This window comes from Seriola dumerili, unplaced genomic scaffold (genome assembly GCF_002260705.1).
Source record: "Seriola dumerili isolate Sdu_G_001 unplaced genomic scaffold, Sdu_1.0 BDQW01000091.1, whole genome shotgun sequence".
NCBI classification, from domain to species: domain Eukaryota; kingdom Metazoa; phylum Chordata; class Actinopteri; order Carangiformes; family Carangidae; genus Seriola; species Seriola dumerili.
Window position 1 is genome coordinate 2,658,544 of NW_019174346.1, and position 27,790 is coordinate 2,686,333.

General features: G+C 44.2%; 1 protein-coding gene across 3 annotated transcripts in view; it reads left to right on the top strand.

Annotated features, from left to right (window-relative positions):
* Positions 1-27,790, top strand: part of abr (active BCR-related) — a 120,607-nt gene that overhangs the window by 44,718 nt on the left and 48,099 nt on the right. For 2 of the 3 annotated variants that reach the window (XM_022745761.1, XM_022745762.1), the window contains exons 2-9: positions 2,447-2,628; positions 11,006-11,104; positions 12,823-13,008; positions 18,211-18,318; positions 19,540-19,600; positions 24,433-24,485; positions 25,510-25,650; positions 26,303-26,424. In XM_022745761.1, coding sequence (XP_022601482.1) covers positions 2,447-2,628; positions 11,006-11,104; positions 12,823-13,008; positions 18,211-18,318; positions 19,540-19,600; positions 24,433-24,485; positions 25,510-25,650; positions 26,303-26,424 — 952 coding nt within the window. Of the gene's footprint in view, positions 1-2,446; positions 2,629-6,597; positions 6,728-11,005; positions 11,105-12,822; positions 13,009-18,210; positions 18,319-19,539; positions 19,601-24,432; positions 24,486-25,509; positions 25,651-26,302; positions 26,425-27,790 lie in introns of those variants that run through there. The other variant, XM_022745763.1, reaches the window with a different exon arrangement.

Below are 27,790 nucleotides of genomic sequence, written 5' to 3' on the forward strand. Positions count from 1 at the left end.
CGAATGCATGAGAGCTCATGTAAGGAAGCAAAGAAGCACGGCAGTCGACATTCAGCCCGTTTGCTCTGACTCTGTCCTCCATGATGGACTGGCTCTCTGCTTCGCACACTGGAGACTGTATTTCTGAACGGTTTCTGCTGCTTATTGATGTTTCTGCGAATAGAAATGAATCATGGCCAACGTCTTTGTAACAGAGGCAACAGACCTCGGCGTTTGTCTAGACATGATCGTTTTGTTGAGGGCACTTTTTGTGCAATCTGTTTTTTTTTTTATCCCGTTCAGAGTCACTGAGGGCATGGCACCTCTCCCAGCATGCATTGGGCGAGAACCAGTCTATCACAGGGCTAACACACTAAAGAAACACGAACTCAAGCTCGCACCTTCAGGCAATTCAGAGTTTCCAGTTCACCCGTGCAGAACGCTGGCATGCAACGTTCAGCATGCGATCGTCAGCGGGAACATTGAGCCTCGCTCTCAGTCTAAATCTGCTTCCTGCTCACAGTTCAGTTTCCAAACATCAGCCGTGAACTGTGAGGAGATGTGAGGTTTTGGGAATGTGTGTCATTACTGAGAGCCGCAACATCAGGTGAACGTCTGAGATGGCAACAACAGTTCTCTCTTGTATGCTTCGACACACACCCTCTCACACACACTTTCATACACACACTCTCTTACTCACACTCGTGTAATGTTAGCAGATTGGGACAGACTAGCATGTGAGGAGGCCAGAAGGTGTATGGAAGAGTCAGATTGGAGGGGAGAGAAAGATGGAGGGAAAGAAAGCAAACAAATCTGTGGACATACTCACACACACAGACACACACACACACACCCCCCTCTTCACCTTAATGTCTCTACACGTGTCGTCTCGCAGCGCTCCAGCGCTCTGTGTTTTTTGTGAATGCTTCACTAAGTCAGCTGAGGCCCAAACGCACCATTTGTCAGCTCTTTGCCCGTCAGCCACAGATGAACCATATGGCAGCTCTGACTCTCCCTGGTCCACACACTCACATGCAACTAACAGATGGAGGGATTATTTATTTATTTATTTATGTGTTTGTTTGATTGACAGGTGGGCGGTGCAGGGACTGTGGGGGTGTGGTGCGTGTGCGTAGGTGACAGACGGCGGTGGTCGGCCACTCTAAGCACCCATCAACATTAGCTTGATGGTGGGTATCGTCCCAGTGGGGATTGACCACCGTTCTCCTTTGCGGTTTGTTAGACTCGTCCGGTCTTCTTGCACACGTGCACGCTCTCGTGCACACTCTTGCACACAGTGTTTTGACCTCAGCGCAGGTTATGCGCAGGCAGATAGTCACACCTACGCACAAACATTTGGTTCTGCTTTTACAGCAGGCCGCTGCTATATGGCTTTTTGTAATAGTCACAGATAGTTACACAAGCTTTTGTGCGGGCACTTCTTCTTCTATTCCACGTTCATGAAAGGAATGTAGTGTTCTGTATCAGGTAGATGAGCAGGAGTCGTTTCCCATCAGGGTAAAAAAAAAGTAACATCATTAACATCATTAAATCTCATTTTCAAGAGAGACCCGCCAGGTGCAGGCAAACATCTTTGTGTATGTGTTTGCACTTTTCACTTACTTAAATAAAATCCCTCCTTTTCGTTATAGTATGTGACTGAATGTCCATCAAAGATACACCTCTCTAATAAGACAACAGATAAAAAGATGTCAATGTGAATTTCTTTTGTGCGTTACACAGGCTTTTTATATCTCTCCATGCTTTTGTGTCGTTCTACTGTTTTCTTCGTCAGTGTCCTTTTGAAGTCGGTGCAGGAGTTGTTTCAGAGTCAGCGTTGTTCCCTTCCACTGGAGCTGTCACTGCTGCTCAGAGCCCGACGCCAGCGTTGTCACAGGACATGAATTTCAACCTCAATACCGACACTAAGCCTAATGTTTAACAGTTCAAGACTGTGATAACACGAAAACAAAATTAAATTCAAATAAAACAAGTTACACGTGCAGTTTGCTGCTCTGTAACTTCCTCGGCACAGAAGGTGACTGAGGGAGTTTGTCTCTGAGGTTCGGTTCAGCCGGACTGTTTCATGCTGTTGTTGGCATGTTCATGTTTTCAGCTTGTTGATGAGCTTTAGCTTCAGCGTCGGTCTGTGACTCACTGTGATTCTTCCATTCTTCAGTCGTCTTTGAACTATTAAAACTTCCACTTGCCCTCTGCTCATATAAATTGTCTCCAGAAGTTTCAGCTGTCGTTTCCTCTTTGTGTTTCTGTCACAGCGCCGCAGCCGAACATTTCAAATGAAGCCATACAACGTGCTCTTTACCCTCTTGGTTAGATTCATATCTCCACACACAGCTAACAGAATAAGTGGTGGGTGAGTCACTGGAGCCCAGCGATGGCCTTGTTCTGTGGTGAAATGCTCACTGACATCTCTCTCTCTTTCTCTCTCCCTCTCTCTGTCCTCCAGATTTTAACTACAACACAGATGGCTACGAGGGAGACGGGGCGGAGGACGGCAAGTCTCAGGATGGCTCGGAGACGCTGCCCTATATAGATGAATCGCCCACCATGTCTCCCCAGCTGTGCGCGCCCCAAGGGCCCGATGGAGAAACGGTCTCCCCCACACCACCAGAGGGTCTGCTGCCTGGGGTAAGAACACACACACACACACACACACACACACACACACACACACACACACACACACACACATACATACACACATATATATATATATAATATATGTATAGGTTCACATCAGTGGCAGTCCTCCACATCCTCCTTCAGTGGAATAATGTGACAGATGGGAGAGAGAGGGGACGTGCGACATAAATCATGGGCTGGATGTTTCAGTGTGTGCTTACACACTAGATGACTGATCAGTGGTCACAGGTGCAACACGCCTCCAGGCTCGTTTCCTCAGCGCAGTATGTAAAGATCCTGAAAGGGCTTGACTAAATATACTGCCGGTTTTGTAGATGAGATCTTTTTCCGAAGCATTCCCTGAGTTGTTAGATCGATTCCTCACATCACAAGGAACTACGGATTTCAACGGACACAGTTTTAAAATCAACTCACAGAGACTTGAAATGCCTGGAATATTCAACCCAGCTGAACAATGAAACATTATCTTTGCACGGTGATGCAAATGTGAGCAGCGACTGTTTTGAAGACTCTTCCTGATGATGCTTTCAGGTGTTGCTGGAAAGTCAAAGTCACATTATGGACACCCTGACTTCCTGTTAGGAGGATAAAACACTTAAATCTGATCTGTCATCAGTTGGTGTTTCTCCTTGTTAAAAGCAGTAGGAGCTTCACCTGGGATGGTTTCACTGATGACTCTGGTGACTCTGTGATGACAGTCTTTTAGTCTTTCTGCGCTGCTTCCTGAAGTAAGCCGCCGGATCTTGACCCGGTGTAATTGTTAACGATTAGCCACAACAGCTGGACTGCCTGCAGCGCACTGCAGGTGTCGCATTCACTGCAGCAGGAAATGACCAGTGACCCAGATGGCTTTGACGCCACCAGCACCAGTCTGCCAGTCTGTGGTGTAAGAGGAGAATATGTTCGAGTACCGTGTTTATGCACAAGGTTGTAATTTTTTTTAAACATTGCCTCCGTCTTTGGCGCTAAGTGGGCATCACATGTCAGTCAGTCAGTGTTGTGTGTGTTCTGGCTTTATTTTCACTTTACAGTATATCTACAGTACATGAGTTACAACTGAAATACTACTATTTGCTCTTGTGTTTATTCAAAAATAATCTGCTGCTGCTGGAAATATAAAACACTGTTTTCTGTGTTTTTACTAGGAAATATTAACAGTCATTTAGAACAGCTGATGTCATATGTTAATTTCTGGTAGAGAGTACCACTGTGTACTACTGGTATAAAAGTGCTGAAAGCTTTTATCTGCATATTTCAGTGTCCTGTCACTGACTCGCCCCGTCCTTCATATCAGTGGGTCAGAGGTTAGCAGTGCTCTCTTCATGCGTCGCAGCTGTGTGTGCGTTTGTATGACTGTGAATGTGCATCCTGTGTGACCACTTGTGTGTCTGACGCTGTGAGTGGGTGCTTCGGCATCCCAAGGACACTCAGCGGGAGTCATGTTGACCCTGACCTGACACACACACACACACACACACACACACACACACACACACACACACACACACACACACACACACACACACACACAGAGAGGGGGAGGGAAAAAGTGGCTGGCACTTGCACTTCACACATCACAGCAGCTTTGACGTGCAGCATGAAAAAGTCTGAATGAAAGCGACAGCAGTCGTGGGCGAGTGGCTCAGACTTTTGTCATGTGATTTACATCTTCACACTCTGAGGAATTCTTCTGGAAATTCTCACTTTTGTAGAAATGTCTCACATCACCTTTCCCATTTCCATTTCCATCCATTCACACTCTTTACATCTTCACCTGCTCTCTGCCTGTTAAACCTGCCTGCTGCCTCTGCTTGTTCCCAGCAGTCCTGTTATCACTGCATGATCACAGTAATATAAATACAGTGTGATCTTGATCCTTGGTCTTATTGTGATAGTGGTAATTTATTAATTATTAAGCTTCGTTATCTATTACATTCATTGTGAATCTGCGCTTGTGTAGATGGAGATGTGTCTCCATCTAGTGGCAAGTTTAGGTAAGAACAGAGCAGACAGGACATTTTCACATGTTGAAAACTATTTGAAAAAAGAGTTGAACAACTGTTGCTGGAGTCTAGATCTCAGGAATTTAGTATCTTCAAAGACAATGAATGATGTTTTCATCACCACTACAAAGGAATGCAGTTTCAAGTGAGTGAACCTTAGGTTGCTCTTAAAGATTAGAGAAGTTGGGAGAACCGTACATTGACTCAGCGCAGTATATTAATAGTTAAAAATGCCAACTGGTTTTGACCTCACAGGCTTTTCGTCAAGGTCCTAAACAGTCTAATCTTTCCACCCTCACGTTTGAGGCCGTTGTGTCATGCTTGATGTTGGGGCGATTTGTAGTTCTGATGGTGTTGTTGTATAAATCCCCCCACTCCGTCTTGTATGTGTCTCCTGACCCCTACACTTAAGTAGTAAATTGTGTCAGACGCGTTCATAGAGCCCGCTGGTTTGATGCTGGAAGAGGTTGTTTGTGGAGAATCGATGTGAAACGCTGCTGCGGCGTGGACTAAAGGTCTTTCCACTGAAGGTGCCCTCCCCTCTCCGCCTCGTTAAGTCGCCCTTTCTTTCCGCTGATTTTGCACGACAGCGCCAACGCTGACACCTCCGTGCCAAGATACATACATTCAGCATGTGTAGCATGCAAAAGCTCGAGTCCCTCCCTTGTTGCTCTGCTTAAGGTTTCTTTCTCCTTTCACCCCTCCTTTAAGAGCTTTACTTATTTAAGCGGGGGGTGTTGTATGAGGCAAATTCTTGATTTTGGGTTATATGAATAAATAAAAGTGTCTTGACTCGTTTTATGCTTTTCCTTTCTTCCTCCTCTTTCTTGTCCGACTTTCTTTTCTTTTGTTTGTCTTCCACTCATTTGATCGTTTCTCTGCCCACATTAATTACTAATACTGGTGGTGACCCAGAAATACAAGCCACAAGCAAATTTTATTTTCCCCAACACTATTCCAAGTCCGTGGCCTGTAAAATAAGTTTGACCTACATAATGCAGCCAACATGGTGAACAACCTGAAGGACTAGCCTGGATTCAGCAAGATTATTCTACAACTAAAGTTGTAGGGGGGGTTTGTAGAGCGGTTCTGGGTGTCACTTCCTGTGAAGTGGCATCTAGGGGTCAGGAGCAGGGTGAGAGGTTGTGGTGACTGGATTTATTCATAAACACATTGCTAAGTCTCACATTAAATCATCTTGACTCTCGTTTGTTCACATTTTCAGTTTCATTTCATTTCCTGCATCCAGAGTTATTGACTTTCCTCACAGCTGGTCTCTGTGCTCACAAACACTGTTTTATATTTGAACCCCATGTTCTGCCCGTGTGAAACTGCTGTAGCTGGTGAACTATGTGACCTGTAATTAGAATCAGCCGCAGCAGCAGCAGCACATTAGCTGGTCTCAGCTCAACATCCAAGGCTCTCAGCAGATCAATAAAGAGACAATGGCCGGAGAGGAGGAGACAGAGATGAACTGTGTAACAGTCGGTGGTTTGAGAGAGAGAGAGAGAGAGAGAAGCTGTTTGTTTGTGCGATGAGGAAGTTGCTTTTGCTTCAAGAAAACGGAAGAAAGAAATAAAGAGAATGAAGCAGAGCGAGTGTCCCAGTGAAGCACGCAAAGAAATGGCCAGTGTAGTCATCAAGGAAGTGGCTGGATAGTGTTTGTTGTGAGGGGAGGGGCAGCTGTAGAGGGAGGGCAGACCTCATCGACCGAGGGGGAACAGTGGCGCACACACACACACACAGACACACACAGACACACACCAGGAAGCCCAGCAGAGGAAGGGGGTGGGGTTGTGTAGGCGGGGTCCTCTCTCTTTCTCTCTCTCGGCGTCCAGACGACTTGCTCTGAAGGGAAAACACTGATGTGTCCAGGCAGGCCCTGAAGAGGGGAATCACAGGCAGAAAGAGGAGAGGAAGGAAAGAAGACAGAAAGGGGGAAAAAGAAAGGAAGAATCATGGAGGAGGAAGAGGAGGAGGTGCTGTGCTACTTGGACAGGGTGCTGGAGGAGGAGGAGGAGGTGTTTGATTATGGAGATGGGGAGCTGGATCCCATCACTCCGAGACATAGACAGTTCAAGGTGAGACAGCAGCTGGACAGCTGGATGCAGGGACACACACACACACACACACACACACACACAGACACACACACGTAGACACTTTAACTACTCTGTCACAGTGACCAGGCTTCAAGTCTTGCATAAATCTAGCAAAGTGGAAAGTGTTGTTGGTGTGTTGGCACGATGTGGCGTCATGTGCTGCTACGTGTGCCTTTCAGCCATCTGTGCTGCAAGTGTGTGTGTGTGTGTGTGTAACAGCCATTGGGTGTCTCAGCATGGCCTGATGAGGCGGCTGCTCTGGAGCACATGTCTCTTCACTCTGCTGCTGTTTAAACATCACTGCTTTCTGTTTCTCATGGTAACTTCTGCATATTGAGAAGCGTGTGTGTGTGTGTGTGTGTGTGTGTGTTTGTGTACTCCTCCTAGTAGATGAATTGACAGAAAGCAGAGCTGCCCGCCTCACTCTTGGTATCAGCTCTGTTACCACACAGAATAAGAGCAGAGGGCACAATAGAGGAGCATGCAGCGTGTTTCTGTATGAAAAGCAAAACTTAGAAGAGCGCACACAGGAGCAGGTTGGAAAAATCCTTTCACCGACCGTGTCTTTCTCATCCTGCCCTCTCGCCACACAGTAGCTCTTTGTACAGCAGAGGGAAAATACTCCCGCTGCTGGAAAAAATAGTTTTTCCCTTCCTGTCCTGTCTTTTTTTTCATCCTGCTGGTACATATTTGTTGCTGAAGCTTAACACGTCACCAACAAACACACGGAGCCTTTGAGCTGTTGCATGTTTAACTTGACAATGAAGTGCATTTCAGGGCAGCTACACTGATCTGGAATCTTATCTCCCACCATAAAAACCTCAGGACTTGTACAAAGTTTATCTGGCATTTCAACAAGAACACAATTGCATTTGTTAGAAGGAAGAAAAAAGTCTGAAGATGTAGCCGTGCATCTGGTTTGTCATGCTTAAAATAAGCGGCGAGCACTGCAGCAGTACTTGCATATCGAAGAGTTTCAAGAAAGTGACTCGTCTCTAGTTTCGATTGCTAGTCAGGAAAATGACCTTTCATTTTCTTCAAGGAACACCATCTTTAAACGGGTTGAGACAGGTTCCATTTATTTTTGGAGCTGCCCAGCTCCAGCGGTCATGGATAATGTTTTCAGCCAGCAACAAAGCTGTGACACAAAAACAGTGACAGACTGAACCTCCAACAAAGACGGACTGGATAGATATAGCGACAGATGTTCAGAGTATGGAGAGAATGACCTTCTTGCTAAATCTGTGGGACGATAAATTCTTTCAATAATTGGGAAAAATGATGATTACTGATCCGTTACTGTATGAACTGACATGTATTTCCATCAGTTTAATGTTTGTATGGATGCGTATAGGTGACCAACTGTATTTAAAAAAAGAAGAGGTGAATAACATGAGGCATGAACCTGCCCCTCCTTCTGATTCACTATAAACTCTCACTGTTACTTCAACATCCATCACAGGATTTTAATATGGAGCCTATTTTATACTTAATGGGCTGTTTGCAATCATGAAAATATTCGTGGGAAAATCGAATGGTTTCTGCCAAATCTCTGCTCTAACATCAGTGTCAGAAGGTGGATGTCAGTCATGACTGGGTTAAAACGATGAGGTCATGGCTCCTTCCTTGTCTTATCAGGCGTAGCTGGAGTGCTGATATCATTGTGAGGATCTGGCTGTGTTAATAATTAATCTTCCTTTCTGCTCCCATGGCTCTTTCTTTGGCCTTCCTTGAAGTACATATCTGACACTTCTGTGTAACTCGGAGTAAAACTCTCCAGTTTATTGCTGTCAGGCTGTGGATGTGCCTCTGCAGCGGCGGGCAAAGAGTGAAAGTCTGTCTTGGTCTGGTTGACTCTTTTAACAAGCTTCATGAATAAATAGACCTGAGCTGAGTGTTTCCAGCTCAGTGCCACTCATGTTATTTGATATACCATTGTTTTATATACACTCACTGAGCACTTCATTAGGAACGCCACACTAATACTGGGTAGTTCCTCACAAAATGTTGACATGACTGCAATTAAACCAGTTTAAGACGACTTTTCCTCTGTGACATGATTTATTATCCTGCTGGAAGTCGCTGTTAGAAGATGGTCCACTGTGGCCTTAAAGGGAAGCACATGGTCTAAGTCTGTGGTATTCAGACCGATTGATCAGTATTAAGGCCCAAGGTGTGCCAAGAAAACTTTCCGCACACCATCACACCTGCAACTTGGACTGTTGACACAAGGCAGGTTGGGTACAGGGATTCAAACTCCGACTCTACCATCTGCTGCCTCAGCACAAATCCAGATCCATCAGACCAGGCTACATTCTTCCAGTCTTCCCCTGAGTCTGAGTCCACTGCAGCCTCAGGTTTCTGTTCTTGGTGACAGGAAGTGGAAGTCTGTCCATTCTCCTCTGAAGTCTCATCAACAGTGTGTTTCAGTCAGAACTGCTGCTCACTGGATGGTTTTCTTTTTTCTTTTTTCTTTTGGCTTCATTCTGAGTAAAAACTCACACACTCACTTCAGCAGCTTCAGAAACATTCAAACCACAATCACCGTCAAACTCACTGAGATCACATGATTTTCTCTTTCTGATGTGTGACATTAACCGAAGCTCCTGACCTACGTGTTTTGCTAATAAAGTGCTCAGTGAGTGTGTGTAACCGGCATTATTATCTTCACACCTTCTCACAGTGTGAAATCCATTATAACCGAGGCTTTCTGACGAGAGGAGCTGGCACAGGTGTTGATACCAAACATCTGGAATAGTGTGTGTGCTGCTCTGCACAGACACAGTTTGTCAGCACAGTTCATGTTCATACATAAAACGAAGAGAGGTTTAGTTTTGTTTCATCATCTAATACTTTGCTGTACACATGCCACACAAAATATAAGCTACAATCTAAAACGACCCTTAATTATTACTAGTCTCTAACTGAGTAATTAAGATTTATGCCCGACCACAGATGATCTGCCAGTACTTACAGCAACATTTGAAGACACATGAATTTGAATTAAACAACAATGTAAGTTCATAACATCCAATCATTTGGTCTCAATTCATTTTCTTAAATTGAATCACGGCTGAACATGTTGAAATTATTCACCAGAGAATCCCACAGTTTGACTCCACACATCTGCACACATCTGCTTTAATGTATTACGTGCAAACTGAGGGGTTAGCACGAAATTAGCTTCTTTGATCGTCACCATCAGATCTTAACACAAACAGCTTCTGTCATTTCTCAGGCAGTAATCTGTGTTTGGCTTCAAACATGACAAAGTTTTGAATCCAGCCGACACTTTTGTCACCCTTGACTTGATAAACAGTCTGTTCTCTAGAATCAGTTCATTTATAATTTATATAGCTCTTTTCCGTAGTGAATATACTTGATCTAGAATTGATTTATTTGTGAGAACTTCAACGTTTGAAATGCCTTATAATCCAGTTTATGATACAGACACTTTTGTGTGTGTTTAAACTACATGAGGTTTATGGTCCATGTTGACACCAACAATAGGAGAGTGTGTGACATGTAGATGAGAATTAAATTCCCAAAGATGTGAGTGAAAGTCTGACTTGTCTGTCTTATGTGCTCGACTGCTTCCTGCCCAGTGCATGCTGGGATAGTCTTCACCCTGCTTCATTAGGGATAAGCACGAAGATCGATGAATGAATTTAATGGATTTATTCTGTGATAATGTAGAATATCAAAAGCAAGACTGTCAAACATGTCACCTCAGTTTACCTTCTCCAGCTCGTTACTTCTCACTTTTACTCTTATAAAGTTTTTCTGCTCAGACTAGTGTTTTCCTCAGCACAGGCATCAAAGAACAAGTGTGTCTTGTTTTGCGCCGGCGTGTTTCTCAAACATGATTAGGGTGGTGGTTTTCCTGATATTGAAGTCAGAATGAAAATAAATAACTGTCTGAGAGCGCTTGGTGTAAGACTTGCCACAGAGGAAACAAGCCATTTAGATGTTTTTAGATGAGCGCAGACTCCCAATTCACACAGCCGCTGCTCATTCCTACACACTTTGGATGTGTGTATATTATCACGTTTACCTGATGTGGTAACTGCAGTGGGATCATGCAGGAAATGAGCTTGAGTCATGTTGTTGAATTGGTTAGAAATAAAATGTGGGAACAAATACGTCAGAAAAGGATCTTTGGTGTGTGTCTGTGTGTGTGTGTGTGTGTGTGTGTGTGTGTGTGTGATATATTACTGTATGTATCATTATTACAGTCAGATCTGTTTTATCTTGCAGGGAGACACAGAGAAGGGGCTGGAAATGAAGAAACTGGTGCTGTCTGGTTTCTTGGCCAGCGAGGAGATTTACATTAACCAGCTGGAGGCCCTGCTACTGGTGAGACACACAAACACTCACTAACACACTAACACACACACACACACACACACACACACACACACACACACCCACACACACACACACACACTGCAAAAAATGTTCCTCTGCCCTTGACGGTGGATGTTTAAAGGAGATCATTTCTTCATTGTCGGGCTAATTCTCTTATTTTTTGGAACACCGTGTCGAGGTTCATGCAGCAGCATGTGCATTGTGTTGCTGCTGCTGTGTTAGTTGCTGCTGTGTCAGTTGTTGCAGGCCCCTTTGAACTACTGGAGCACTATTTGTGGTTAATGGTCAAACTTAGAGCAGGACCACAGTCACTGCAGTTTCCTGAAGCACTAACTGAACATGCTTCCCCATGCGCAGCCCCTATGTCATATCCTGCTGCTGTCAGCCGCTCGCTGCACTCTGACTGACATGCAGTCAGTTTGATATCGAATGCAGCATTAAGCAACACTGAAAATTTGTTTAGTCACACACCACTTACAGTAGAAACCTGGAGAAAAAGCAGTTGTTAGTATCCATTCAATGAGATTAACAAAAGACTGCAATAATACTGGCAGAAATCTGCTCTGTGTTTCAGTTCCCTCTCTTTCAACTGACAGCACAAGTCATTTTACAATTCAGCCAATAAAGACTTTGTTCCTGTCCCTCTCTACTTCCTCAGTCATTGAGAGAATGTCTAAAAACACAAGGTGTGATCACACTTAATTATTGATTTTTCTATATACAGTATATTTGACAGATTTTAGTTTACTCTGCCAAATTAAAGGCAAGACTGCAGGATTAGTCAACAACCCTAACACAGTCACAAGTCGCTCATGTGCATTGGTAATCCTAAATGTCATCTCTGGTTGCTAAAGGGTATGGTGGTGCATTCGACAAAATCGAGAAAGACTGATGATATCTGACAGTCAGAGGCCTTCTCACCTGCGAAAGGTTTAATACAACTTCTGTACTGTAGATGTGTGTATTGAGAGTTTGCTGTGTGGAAATATAAATGCAGATAGAACTTTATGAGGGTAACCAGTCTGCAAATCCATTCATCTATCTAACACATTTGTCAAGCCTGATGAGGGCTTTTCAGCCGGCAGCTGTGCCATCACATGTAGACCATGCAGGGGGCGTCGACTGTCTGCAGTCATTGTCGGTGCTTTTAAATGAGCCGGCCTGTCTGATTAGCCGTCATACAACCCCTGCAATCAGTGGGAGAATGACTCATCATCATCCCTGGAGGACTTTTGCTTCCATGACGTGAAAGCCTTTATGTTTTCACTGTTATTCAGCCCCCCCACCATGCCCACTCCACACATATCTATGATTAACTGAGCTGGGAGAGCTGGTATGAAATCTGACTGGTCAGACACAGCACAGCACAAAAGAGGGTCACCCAATTGCTGAGCAGAGAGGCTTAGATTGCATCCTTATCTCTGTGTGACACATCGCCAGTTCAGAAACTTTTCTTTTTTTCTTTTTTTTTTTCTTTTTTGACCCAATTAGGCCACTGATTGGCCAATTAACTTCCCCGGATTGTACTCGCAGCCTGTTCTGAAATGAGATTAGAGTTTAAAATAAACTTAGTGACATAGTAAAATGCTGTATGAACATATTTTATGTCATGCGCTGCCTAGCTTTCCAGTTCTTGATACGTTTATTTTACATCTGAATCGTTATCTGTGATTGGTCCTTGGCTAACCCTAACCCTGATTTTCCAGCCCATGCGTCCTCTGAAAGCCACAGCCACAACCTCCCAGCCCGTGCTGACCATCCAGCAGATAGAGACCATCTTCTACAAAATCCAGGACATCTTTGAGATCCACAAGGAGTTCTACGATGCCCTCTTACCCAACATCCAGCAGTGGGACGAGAAGGTCACTGTGGGACATTTGTTCCAGAAGCTGGTGAGTCTGACGTGGGCTTTTTTCACCCCTCCATCGGCTGCAGGGTGCACGACTGTAGATTTAAGTTAAAAGAGGAATTGTCTTCTCACTGTTTGTTGTGCTCCGAGAGTCACCTTTCTAAATTAGACTATGTGCGCATAAGTGTGTTTGTGTGTGTTTGTGTGTGTGTGTGTGTGTGTGTGTGTGTGTGTGTGTGTTGTGTGGGTTTCTGTCATAGGCTAACATTGGGGACAAATGTCAGACTAAAGACCAGTTAATTGAAGACGGCTTGTCCAATTAAGGACAAAGGTCATGTCCCAATTTGGAAAAAGCTGATGTTCGAGTCAGAGGCAGAGTTCAGGGTCAGTGTCGGGGTTAGGGTTAGTCTCCAGAAAATTAATTAAAGTCTTATCCATGATAACATCTGGGTGTGTGTATGTGTGTGTGTGTGTGTGTGTGTGTGTGTGTGTGTGTGTGTGTGTGTGTGTGTGTGTAGACGTCTTAACGTGAGCTTTGCAGAGAGGATACAATAATCTGAACAGGGCTTCTTACATATACTGTACAGTGTGTATGTTTGACATACTGTAGACAAGCTGATGCAACGTGTTGCAACAGAGACTTTCGACTGAGATGTCAAACTGGACCTCTGGTAGGAAAAATAAATCCAGATAGAAATTTCATTTACAAGGTAATGACATTTTAGTGTGTAAAATCCAAATGCAGTCATCAGTAAAAATTGTTAATTTAAGTGGCCAATTTGAATTTCATGTGGTGGTGCGAGCAGCAGTGTGGCTGGTGTGATGGAGGTAAATAAACCCTGGCACACTGTGTGCTGTTAGTTCGCCCTGAGTGCGTCCCACTGTGGGCAGGCAGCAACAGAATATTATGGTTCATAATTTTCCTGGACTGGAAACTAGACGGAAAAACAAACACTCTATTTAGTGGCAGAGAGCTGCTCCAACTCCACCTGACAGTAACAACAGGGTTTGGCTCTAAAGTTGGGAGCCTCAGAAAACCACAGAAAATCCACAAGTAGAGAAAAAACCAATGATTATTTATCATGCTGTTGCTGTTGACAAGGTCGAACATTTACATGGTGTGTTCAAATTCTCTCTTCTCTCAAGTGTCATTACCATGACTTTTATTGCCTCATTTTTACGATAGATTTTTAAAAGTTAATGGTCAATTAACTCATCGTTACTTTCTCTGGCATCATTGTAATGCCATGTGAAAACTGTAGCTGAAAGACACTGTAACTACTGTAGTGTCAAATAATAGTATTGTCAAAAGACCTAACCTAAGAAAGAGCCAACTTGCCATGAATAATGGAGGACTTAACTGGAATAAATGAAAACACATGATAGTTAAACTCCATCAGCAGCCAGCTAAAGGTGAATAACTGAATCAATGATTAAACATGTCCCACATTTAGTTTCCGGCCATGTTTTTGGATCTCAGGAGATGCGATTTATTCTTGCAAATGAGCTGTGAATGAATCAGACGTCCAATTATGAGAGACCCTGTGACATTTTGCCAAGACATGAGCACACTGTTGTTTTGACTAGAGGACAAGAGTAAAGTGTCATGCCAGCTCAGACAAATAAACACCTCACAACTACGACTTTGGCGTCTATTTTAGTCTTTTAAAAAAGAGTAGTTATCGTCTGAAGTTGTAAAACAGCTCTGGCTCTGTTTGTCAGTGATTCAGTGTTTGTGTCTGTGGGCTGGCAGGTTTAATTTAGAACCGGAAGTAGGTTTACACTGTGACTGATTAAGTTACGGAGAATTAGACCTCATATCTGTGCAGCGGACAAGATCTTAAGCTTTTTAAAAGTGGAACGACAAACAGTAGACTGTAGGCCTGATCTCATTATCAGCTGACAGTGTGTGACTACATATTCCTGGACAAAATCAAGGTGTCGCATTGTTCTCGTGGCTCGTGTAAAGCTACGTTTACATGCAACCTTTTGGTTTTAAACTTAACAACGCTACTAGAATGACTGAGAGAATCTCAGGCCATCATTTTGAGGAAACTGGTGAGGATGTCGATCTTATTCTGATGTGAAACTGACCTGTTTGTTGACATCTTTCACTTTTGGTTTTCAAAATCTCACAAAGTTTCAGTTGTATTTTGACTTATGAAAATATTATTATTAGCAGTAACCCGCTATGACTCAGAGAATGCAACTTCTGCTTTATTCTGTGGGTATAAATAAGGACAATGTTAACTCAAAATGTTTATTCAGGTTTGGACACAGTAATCCCTGCATCTACAGGCCAGCTGGGAGAGCATTCCTCCGGAGGTCCAGCATTCATATTAAATGTTGATCTTTCAGCATTTGTTAACAGGATTTAATGAAACATTTATTTAAGATTCTACTAAACATTCAGAGGGGAAGATGTGTCAGCAGCTCAGGCACATTGATTAGCGATGCGCTCGTGAGCTTATGTTTAGTGGCAGAGAAGCTGAGCAGAGCTCTCGTGTAGAAATATGATTCTTTTAGTAGTTCAAGTACGTCCTCCCGGGCCCCTCCTCTGTGGGGACCCCACGAGATACACCACCAAGTGACACCTATTAGTGTAGTCATCAGCTCCCATCTGTGCTGCGTATATGTGCGTTCATGAGCATGTCATGTGGCAGCTAAACATTTAGTCAGAGTGACAGTGTGAGAGTACAGATGGCAGTGTAATTAGCCGGTCCGCTCCCTGCTGCTCCTCGTCAGCAGCATGGAGGCCGCTGGAGCAACACAGTGGGACAGAGCTACAAAAGCGGCAGACGCAGGATAAAAGCCAACCACAGTTCCAACTTTTTCTCACCTTTTTCAGTCAAGAGAAGGGCTCAGCTGCATCCTGTGTCTGCCAGGACTGCACCAAATTATCCAAGTCCCTGGAGGCATGAAGTGGGGAGGGTCTAATCAGGGAACAGTCCTGGTTCTTAGGAGAATTTTAGATAAATAAATGCATTTCTGTAGACATGCCTCCATCTCTTAAGGCAAATTATAACTGTAGTCTATGTATTATTGTATCGTGGGTAACTGCTCGTTACCTTTGTAGACATGCTAGTGGTGATGGCTCTGTGATGGCGATGTCAGTCAGCTGGTCCAGACTTAAATACCTCAAGAACTGTTGGTCAGACTGCGATGAATTTTTACACAGACATTCATGGTCCCAGGAGGATAATGCTGACTGGCTCTGGTTCCTCCAGCAACACCAGGCATTTTTTAGCATTTAGCTCAAAGCATTGCTGTGGCTAAATCCAGCCTCACAGAAAGGTTAGCATGTCTAAGGACTCTCAGTCTTGTCCTCAGGACCCAGAGCTCTGCTGTCCAGGTTTCTTACTAGAGTATTGTATTTTATTCATGATAAAGTCATGATGAGGAGATATCACAGTGTTGGCGGTTTAATTCAACCCATTCTGGGTGAGGATCATCTATCTTTGAGATTTGGATTTATGTCTAAATGATGCTAGTCATTGCATCATCTGAGAGTGAGTAGTGCAGTGAAGTCCTCTTGGTTTGATTATACTCTGCAGTCATATCTCACTAGTCATGTGCATGGCTTTCTGGGTTTGAGTGTTAAAGACCAACGGGTGTAAAGACGTCTAGAGTGTGTTTCAGCAACAGGAGGAACTACGGCTTGTTGGAGACGACAGAGAAAGATGCATGTTCGATGTCGTGATTATATACTGGGATTTCACACATGCAGGATATAGATACTGCTAATTGCTCAGTATTCATTGCACTGATGTGAAATGTCTGTTTAAACGTTTCTTTACTGTGTTTGTGTTTTTTTTCTTTAACAGATCTGAACCATATAAACTGTGATAACAGCAGATACTCTGTTCTCTAAAATAATAATTCAAAACAGGTGTTATATGTTACACTCAGGCCTGTATGCACAAGGTATTTAGATATTTCATATATAGTTTGGACTGCAGCTTCCTGCTGTTCAACACGTCAGACGGGCATTTTGATCCAGAAAGTAAGTTTCGGTTTCTAGTCATCATTCTAATGCTGAGCCCGCTCTCTTTCTGTTTGTTGTTTTCCCGCCCACCACTTTGACCTGAGATCTTGTTGTTTGAAGTGCAGGCTCTATATTCGGAGCGTAGCTCAAAGTCCTGCGTCTCTGTGAGGGACGGAGCTTGAGGGGTTTCACACCGGTCACAGTTTGTCCAAACAACGTGATGGACTGATGAAACACCACGATCACGTCATTCTGCTCGGTTTGTACTTTCCAGCCAAGCTGCCAAGTGAAAAAGTCTATCTTTAGAGATTCAGTGATCGTACATTGTGGTTTCTCTCTTCCATCCAAGGTTTTGGTTTGATATAATGAAGTCGGCAGTTATGATGAGGTCATGCACAGACGCTTGTTTGTCTGACCTCTTGTCTATTTAAGTCATTATGTGGCTCAACTTTTGTGTCAGAATTGTGAAATCCACAATCCAGAAATATCTGTTGGCTATTTGTTTTATTGTCACCGTCATCTGTTCTTACTAAAAACGTATTGATCCACAACATCTTTTAAATGTCAAATGAGACTGGGTGATTCCCTCACAGCTCCTCTCTTGAGGCCGGCTCTGAGAGGAACTGGAAGGAGAGGAAGCGAAAAAAGAGCAGGAGGAGGGGGATTGAAGAAGAAAAGTAACAAGTCTTACTCATTCACTCTATTCAGCTCAATCTAATTTGGTTGCTTTAATGGGACGCATTCAGCTCTTCAGCCCAGCCATTCAAGCATAGCTGTAGCAGGATGCATATTCATGCACTGCTGGTCTGCAGCTTGTAACAATGCTCATACAGTGCTGCAGAGAGGGGCTGTTAATGAAAGGGAAGAGAAAAGAGAAAGTGACTCTGTTTCAATCAGGGGGACTGCACAGAGCCACCAGTGGAGTGGCATCATGGGAATGTGATTAGCTTTTGTTCACTGACAATGCTGTGCTGCATGTGTAACTGTGTGTGTGTGTATGTGTGTGTGTGGGGGTGTATGCTGAGAGAGCAAAGGAGGGAACGCCGCTCTCTTTTCAACTATCCACTTAAGGCAAAATTATGATGGGAATAGAATATCATATCATATCATCTACCAGAGCTGTGTATGAATTTTAATATAGTTGTGTGACATGCAGAGGTATGGAGGTGCTAATTTAAAGTGAATACATTGTTGTACTCACTCCATTTCTCCTGCACATTAACTGACGTCTCTTATTCCGTCTCTTGTCATGTGACCCAGGCCAGTCAGCTGGGTGTGTACAAGGCCTTTGTGGACAACTACAAGGTGGCGCTAGAGACGGCAGAGAAATGCAGCCAAGCCAACAGCCAGTTCCAGAAGATATCTGAGGTGAGTTCATGATAAGATGATGATGAGAGACTCGGAGAGCGGACGGAGGGATGTGAGGAGAACATGTCTGAATAGTAGTGGTGTAGATTTGGAGAGATCAAGTTTTAGTCATTAGCATAATTACCACCAACACAACAGTTGCTCAGGAGATGGTAGAGTGTCATTTCTATACTATATTATAAATTGTCTGCCATTGGGTTTAGTATTGTTGCTCTCCGTCACAAATGTCTGCAGAGGAAGGCAAAAGAGAATAAAATCAGTGACTGTATTTCACTTTCCTCCCCTGGTTCTCCTACATAATAGTGAATTCATTAGACAAAAGACTAATCCCTCGACCGGTCTCAGGTGTCACGTTAAATCCTCCTCAATAAAGCGGGGAAGAAAACAAACGCACATGGAACAGCAGTAAATAGGGGAAGAGAGGCGAGTCGGAACATCCTCTTTTCGACAGGAAGCGACTGTTTATGGGAAATATCGTCCTATTTTCAGGAACACTACTTTAAAACACAATTAACAGATATATCAATGTTACAACATGATGCACATTTAAACTTATTAGAGGAGCAGTGTAATTCACATGAGAGGGTTTGGGCGACCATAAGTCTACTGTACGTCATCACACAGTCGCAGCGAGGTGGATGCTGGGATCTCAGAGTATCTGAACCTGTGTTACTGTATTAGCCACCGCCGACCTGTATCTACATAACATTTAAACTTTGGAGCAAACCCGCCTTAAGATTCTCCATTTCCTGTTTTGATCCTCTTACCACCCAGTGTTCTTCCTGCTTTAGAGTTGCATTAATATAAACTTATATTAATATATGGTCATTTTCAAAAAGGACGCCTGGACGTAACACCAGTCCGAGTACAGCAGAGAAAACTACTACAACAAGAGTTTTAGGGGTGTTTCATCAAAACATTAATAACATTAATAATTAATATCATTTTACTGTCAGGCTGTGAGGGTGTGTCGGTGGCTGAAAACAAAACTTTCTGAAGTTTGCATTGTCCAGCCTCCTTCAGCTGCCTCAGTCTGCTGCAGTCACCCAATACTTTTTCATTAGTTCTGCCAGCTTCAGCCAAGCAAGTACAGAGTGTTCTGTGTGTGTGTGTGTGTGTGTGTGTGTGTGTGTGTGTGTGTGTGTGTGTGTGTGTGTGTGGGAGCGAGAGCATGGTTGTGTGTATTAATGAATCAAATTGATTGTTCCACTCTTCTTTCAGAACCTCAAGGTAAAAGGTCCTAAAGACTCCAAAGATTGTACCACAACTATTTCAATGGAGGGTAAGTTTGTGTTTGTGTGTGTGTGTGTGTGTGCGCGCATGTGCGTGTGCTTGTGTGTGTGTGTCTGTATGAGTGTGCATGTTCGTCTGTCTTGGATGTGTTGGTGCTTTAAGACTTCAGTCCTGCCCCTTCTACTTGTGTATGCAGTGGTGGGCTTTGGGAGGCAAACTGGCGCTTGTGTGAGCGCACACACACTTTTGCTCACCCCCCCACCCCACCCCCTCTCTGTCTCTCTCTCTGCCGGAGAGAGGAGGCAGTGAGCAGGAGAACAGAGAGAGGAGAGGAGGGATATGGAGGTGCTTCTGGTCCTCAGACTGTGTTGTAACTGCACATACGGTAACGACTGCATGATACGAGCTGCCGCTGTTTGCTTTGGGGCAACTTGCTTGCTGTTAGAGAATAATGTTAGGTGCAGTGTGTTTGCTGTGAAGTTTGGACACTTATTGATAAGCTGTCAGATATTGATTTGGGATACTGGCTGATATGTAACTGATGTTTTCTGATGCTCATTATGTGGTGGTGCTGTCTGCTTGCCGGTGATTTCTGACCTTTACCTGTTTCTGTACATGTGTGTGCTGTACATACACCCACGTAATCGCAGTGATAAAATTAGTTTCTTTGAAGCGTCAGAGCTTTTGTGTGGTCGCTGAGTGATGATGGTCCTCTGGAATATGTCGCTCGCCGGGACGGCATCTTCTATCTGTGTGTGTCTGTTTAAAAGCAAACCACGTTTAGTCTGTGCGCAAGGACTCGGCGCTCCGGGCTGCTCCTCATAGAGAATACTTATCACCTGAGGATTGGAACAAGTCTGATCTGTTTGTGATTGTATTAGGGAGCTCGTACATGCCGGTGCTCTGCTGGCATCTCGCTCAACTAAACCAGGAGCCAGACCTCGTGCTGCAGGGGATGGAGGGAAACTGTCGGCTGTACAAATATGCAATGATAAATAAACATGATGAGCAAATGGTGCGGCTTTGTCAGGCTGAGGGAGCCTGTGTGTGTGTGTGTGTGTGTGTTCATGTGTGTGTCAGTTTTCAGTAGCATGTACCTGTGATGTCTCTGTTAATTTATGCGTCGTAAATGAGGAAGACTCAACAGCATTCTTCTCTCACCCTTTACTCCTGAGACGACACTATATCGTCTGAGATGACTATATCATTTGTCTGCTTCACTGTGGTGGTTGAGTAGCATGAAACTAGTTTCATACCACAGCCAGGACACGGGTGAGTGGCTCTGATTACTGTTTGCATTGCACTTCCTTAATTACCTGACGAGGCAGTCGAGGGATTTCTCCACTTCACCTCTGAAACTACCAACTACGACTCTTCCTCTTTCTATTCGCCCCATAATTCTTTTCTCATGCTTTCTAGCTTTCTTTAAACCTGCCTTCCTTGCCTGCGCTCATCCCTCCATCCTTCTTGCCTTCCACAGGATTTAACTGGACCGCAGCCAAACGAGCTGACGTGTGCTTTTGTGTGTTTTCTTTATTGGAATAAATCAATTTGTCTGGGTTGTTTACATATAATAACGCTTGCTGTTTCATCTGCCTGACACCTCCTAATGAATGGATGCAAATAGCAACACGAGTACTAAATCAAACATCTGACACCCTGTTTTACATGTAAATTGGGACTTGCTCCACACCGCTGCCGTTTGCTCTCTTTTACTTAATCCTTGTATGCCCTCTCCCTGTCTGTCATTCTGCCCTCTTTATTTTCCCTCCTATTGGTCTCGGTCTGTCCTCCTCGCCCTCCTTCACGGCTCACGCCTGGCATCGCGAGCTGAATGTCTTGCCAGATAGTGAGAGCTGAAAGCTGGCGGTGCCGGTGTCCTAGCTGTAGACCGCGAGCGGTCCGTGTGTTGTGCTCGTTCAAAGACTTCGCCCACATGGTCTATCCCCTCGTTAGCAAAGATGAACTATCTGTCCGTCAGCCAAGTCATCAAGGCGACCTTGAGAACCGGACCAATCAAAGGCGCCTCGCTGTGACAGGTCATCGACTTCCAATAATCCCCCTCCCTCTGTCTTCTCTTCCTCTCTTCTTCTGACTCCCACTGAACTTTGCTCCTAGTTTGTAAAATGCACATAAGTAAAAATCTCCATCCATTATCCATACCGCTTATTCATTAAGGCTCGCGGGGGGTCGGAGCCAATCCCAGCTGACACTGTGCGAGGGCGGGGCTCACCCTGGACAGGTCACCAGTCTATCACAAGGCTGACATGTAGAGACGAACAACCAGTCACACTCACATTCACTCCTATGGGCAGTTCAGAGTTCCCAATTAACCCAATGTGCACGTCTTTGGACTGCAGGAGGACGCTGGAGAACCTGGAGAGAACCCACGCAGGCGCAGGGAGAACATACAAACTCCACGCAGAAAGGGTTCGAACCCAGAATCTTGTTGCTGTGAGGCGACAGTGCTATTAAGAAATGTGCAGCTGGAAAATCATCCTGCAATTATCTTGCATTGGTACAGCAGACACACTTCCGTGCTCGTTAATCAGGATGTGATGTTTCCCTGGAACATCAAGTATTCTGATTATTCATGTCTCTGCACATGTAACAGTAACGTCATGTACAGAAAAAGAGAAAAGAGAAAAGTAAAGAATGAACCAGGTTGGCTTGTTCAGGTGTAAAAGGTGTTTGTTATCCAGGTTTGTGTAACCGTTTTGTGACTCTGAACAGACTCGGAGGATGAGGACCATGAATGTTCATGAATGAATTTTAGCAGCTAAAAATGATTGTTTACAGATGGAACTGAGGTGCATCAATATTTCAGACATACATCTCAACATGGGGCATAAATAATCAATACAGCTGATGGACTGCCTTCTACTGACAGCTAACACATTCCCTGCAGAAGTACTGATCTGTGCTGCGCTGACATCTGATGCTTGTTTTGTATCCAAAGTCACCTAAACTTTCCTGAAGCACCTCTACTCGAGGTGAATACGAAGCCGCTCACACACATAATTAGATGGCGCTCACCGCCCCTGCAGTCAGAGCAGGTCCTGTAGTAAATCCTCCAGGAGGTAGAAGTATTAGTTCACTGAGCCGCGACCATTGATGGAGGCCGCATTATTAATGACCGGAGGGTGGAGAGACTTCAAAGTGCATCAGCGAGGCCTTCTCCAAGATTCTCTTTGGTCTCATAGTGGCTGAGCATGTATGTATGTATATGTGAGTGTGTAAAGTTTAATATGACGAGCTCTATTAGTCCATCTGAACATGCTCCCTGTAGGTTTCTGCTCTTGCCCTTTCATTTCTCATACTAGATGGAGAAGAAAGGAGAATTAACACTTTAAAGTGAGAGTACAAAGGGGAGAAGAAGAACAGAGAGATAATGTAACGCTAGTGGCCCGTAACAGAAGGGAGCAATGTTCAATGGTTTAAACAGATAAGTGTAACATTCGAGGGGAAGTGTAGCTGAGTTTCTGCCTGTCTGTGAGCAGAGCGCTGTGTCTGGGACGACCTGCGCTGCATACAGAAGGCACATCACCTCTCCCTGTTTCAGCTGGCCGGCCCCTCTGCCCTTCAGGTTTGAGATCAGCTGCTTTAAGGCTGCAATCTTCACTGTAATAAATGGAGATTAGCTTGATCACCGAGTGGAACGTCGTCAGCTGCTTTCTAAATCTGTATGCCCTTGTGAGTCAGGTTTGTGTTCAGCACATACCTTTACTTCATTTCTTTTTGTGCATACGTGCGGGGCGGCGTTATTATAGCTTTTTTTTTTTTTTTTACAATGCCTGGCGACAGTAGTGGCATTATTATTTTGAGACCTTGAGACGTTTTTGGCATTTCATCACACAACTGCTGGTTCTGAGAGAAGAAACCCAGAATAAAAGTCCTCTCCCCCCCCCCCCCGTCTCATCTTTACATCTATGTGCGTTTGCTTCTTATTTCTTTCTCCCCGGGGGTCCTGCCTGACGTCTATCTCCCCTCTGTCATTTTTTTCCATTTTCTCCCGATCTTTCCCTCCGTCCTATCTCTGTGGGAGTTTCTCACCTCGAGCTGTCATGTATGTCAGACCTGCTGCTGTTCACACTCCCTCAGCAGCAAAGGCGTCCCAGGGGAAACCAGCCAAGTGCGGTGGTGCAGATTTAAACTGTGACTTGGACACAGGAACGGTGGCGTGTGGGCACGTGTCTGTCTTGTTGCACTTTTTTATAGATTCGTGCATAAATTAGTGCTGTGTATGTTGGTGCATGTGTTTGACTCCCTCCTCGTCCAGTGTGTGGGCCGGCTGTAGTTTACCTAGTAGCAGCATAAAGATGCAGAGAAAGCAAACTGCTGAGGAACCAATAGGAGGCTGAAGCATCAACCCTGGAGATGGACTGCATGTTAAGCAGCCTGCTGACAGACCTGTGTGTGTGTGTGTGTGTGTGTGTGTGTGTGTGTGTCCATCCCTTCACTGTGCAGTAACAAACTGCTGCATTCCCCCACCTCCACTCTACAGAACCTCACACAAACACTCAGTTAGAGTTTTTAAAATAACAGTCATGTGATCCCCACATGGAAGCTGTCATTTCATGTGCACAGGGAGGTCAAAGGTCGGGGGTCGGCTACATGTCTTACTAAAGAACAATTCATCAGTGTGGATGCTTGCTGTTATTAAGTTGAATGTCAGCCTAAGAGTCATCATCCGTCAGACTGCAGGTGCCGTGTTTACCTCAGTGTGAGCTGAGTGGGAGTGTTTGTCCATGTCTGAGCTGTGTGAACTGTGACCTCCTGTGTATGAATATGTGTGTCTGTGTCTGTGTCTGTCTGTGTGTGTGTGTGTGTGTGTGTGTGTGTGCAACACTGACTCAGATTCCTGCTCTTCTCTCCCTGCAGCTCTCCTTTATAAGCCGATTGACCGTGTCACCAGAAGCACCCTGGTCCTTCATGTGAGTACACAGCCGGCACTTTCACCGCTTTAAAGGATCAATTCATGCAAATAACAAAAAAACAATATATATTTAGATATGGAAGTAAATGAGAAAGTCTATTTTTTTTAAATGCCTCTCGCTAACACACACTTTAACCAGAATAAACAGGCTGCACTAAAAGGATATAGCCATTATGATAGTCACTACATTCTTCATGGTAAATCCCACCTTCAGAATGAAATTTTAACTCTCATGAATTAAATCTTGATTTGCGACTCCACGCAGCAGCCAAGTGCTGAAAAGTCAAAACAGGCTTCTTGTTGTTTATCTCAGTCTCCTCCAGTTTAAATAAGCCTACCTCTTTGCATGATTAATAATAAAGTGGAAACTGTCAATCAAGCGAGCCGAGACGCCTCGGTTATGTTTCAGGAGTGTATTGCATGAATGCGTTTGCATAAAGCTGCCGGAACAACAACGTGTCCAGTGCATCTGAGGCCGGTGTGTGTGTTTCTACAAAGGTCATGTTCCTGTCATTCATGTTAAAAAGAGCGACAAAAAAGGGGGAAAAAAAAAAAAAAAAAAAAAAAAACTGGCGGCGTTCATTTTGGAAATAAGAGAGAAGCTCAAGCCTCTCAAGTCGGCTGTCGTGTTCATCACCCTGCTACACTGATGAAAGCAGCTTCAACAAAAGCAAGGAAATGAGATGTGCAGAGATTACTGCAGTGCTGCGTACGTACGGAGCAGTTAAGTTCTGATTACGAACATGAAACGAAATCAGAACTTCTGCTTATTTTTGGATGGATTTTAAAAAAAACAATATTTTTTTTCAGTTATTAGAAAATAAGAAAGTGTTTCTAATGAGATACAGAATAAGATCAAAATTACTTTAATGGACGATCGAAAAATACAGTTTACTAGTTGTTGTTACAGACGTTTTTACATCATTGCACCAACAATTGTCTCTGTGCTTTCAGGATGATCACAGCACAGACTGTAACTGTCTGTCTACGTAACCTTACATTTTTTTGTGCTTGTGTTTCAGGACTTGCTGAAACACACCCCCAAAGACCACCCAGACTTCCCCCTCCTGCAGGACGCCCTGCGGATATCTCAGAACTTCCTCTCCTCCATCAACGAGGAGATTGACCCTCGCAGGACCGCCGTCACCACGCCCAAGGGAGAGGTGTGTGGGATTGTCTGTGTGATTACAGTGTTCAGGGTTGAATCACATCTTCTCTTAGTATGAATGAGGTTATGATTCATAGGTGACCTTTTAATTACCAACTAATAGCTAGAGAAGGCCCACACACTGTAACGAATATAATGGCAGGAGGTGACACTGTTGTCTTTTCCCAGTCCTCTCTGGTCTTTCCTTCTTAGCTGACGCAGTAAAAATCACGACGTAATGAACTGATCATTCACTTTGAAGTCAGGGTGCAAGCGGAGGCTGACCCTGGATGGAGGGGAAAAGGCAGCCAGTATTAGTACGCTGTATATTAATACGCAGTATAATACGCTGTTTGACTGAGGTCGGTTCAACTCATTTCTTTACCTCTCCTGGAATATGACACTGAATTTTAAGGCTCAGCATAAAAGACTTTCAAAATAAAATAAAAACATGTTATGCCAGTTGAATGTGTGTTAATATAATTAAAGCACAAGGTTTTGCTTGTTAAAATCATTCTTCCTGTTCGTACCACCTCCTCCCTGGGTCCAGTTATCCACTCGCATGACTTCCCATTTCACCACTGTTTGATCAGTGCTGAGTCAAGTTCATCAGCATTGTGTTTGCGTCGGTGGCGCATGACAAGACTTGACATCAGGTGTTCTCGTAGGCTCGTCAGCTGGTGAAGGATGGCTTCCTGGTGGAGGTGTCAGAAAGCTCCAGGAAGCTACGGCACGTCTTCCTCTTCACGGATCTTCTGCTCTGTGCCAAGATGAAGAAGACGGCTGTGGGGTGAGTCCACTTTACTGTTCCCTCCCCATCCAGAGTATCAAAACATTTACCACAGAGGAGACAAATGCATACCTTTAAATAGCCACTCTCTTCAGATTATCCTCTCCATCTTTCTATCTATGTATGTCATTCATTTTCCACATCAACCCCCGACAGTGAAACAGAACGAATGACACCGGCACTGCAGACGATCTCGTCTCTCTCTCTCTGTTGCTGGCTGTGTGAAGCAGGGAAGCTTTTTGAAGCCTCTGTAAGAGAAAGACAAGCTGGCATTTAGCCTCTGGTGTTTTATAGAGTGGAGGAGAGCAGCAGATATTCATGGTGAAAAGAGAGATGTGTGTTCCTCAGAAAGAGGTGTAAGAACTGGCAGAGGGTGTGTTTCAGGATCTCTTTGAAATGGAGGGAAAGTACAGGGAGATGACACAAACACACTGGCTGTGTGTGTGTGGGTGATGCCACATTTAAAAGCTTGACACGTCCTTAGATTAGCTGTCACATTTACAGGATTGCATGTCGCTCACCTCGTCAGCACGACGGCGGCGGCTGTCGGACTACTTGGATCTTATTTTGGTCGACATTCAACATTTGTCTGTGTCACGTGCAGCCGCCCCTCGCAGCGCTGCGCTAATTACCAGACCTGTAAATCAAGCTAACATGGCCTGTAGTGTTATCTTTCCGGCTACACACACACACACACACACACACACACACAGTTAAAGCAAACCAGACATCCAGAACCTCTGTGACCTCGGGTTAAATCACTGAAAATCCTTAATCCCATTGAATCCTATGATTATCTCTGTTCTGTCATTTTGGGATTAGTCACATTTACATTGACTTTACTGCCACACAGTGTTTTCTCATTGTCTTTAAACCCTGTATACTCCACCCTTGCTACTAAAGAGCCAGCCTGACGTCACAGACTGAGTTTTGGATGAAAGGACAGAACTTCACATATGAAAAGTGAATTCAGTCAACATGATGTACTGAGTTGTTCTTGCTGTGGCTGAGCAGAGGCGGACAATAAATTCCAGTTAGTCTCGCCCTTTATAAAACTTTTATTTTCCCACAAACCACTTCACTGACAGTGAAACCCAGCAGACTTTTACGTTTGTTGTGTAATTTTTTCTTCTCCATCTAAATCCATGAACATCAGAAATATACAATAATCTATTTTAAGTAGTTGATATTAAATTTGGCAGTATCACAGTATAAAACTACTCCGTTACAAGTAAAAGTAAACGTACTTAAAGTATCAAAAGTTAAAGTACTCAGCAGAGAGAGCCCTGTCAGTGTCTCAGTATAAGTCAGCTATTAGTTTATATTTATTCGAATCGTATGTTAGAAACTGCTCAGTCCTAACCTG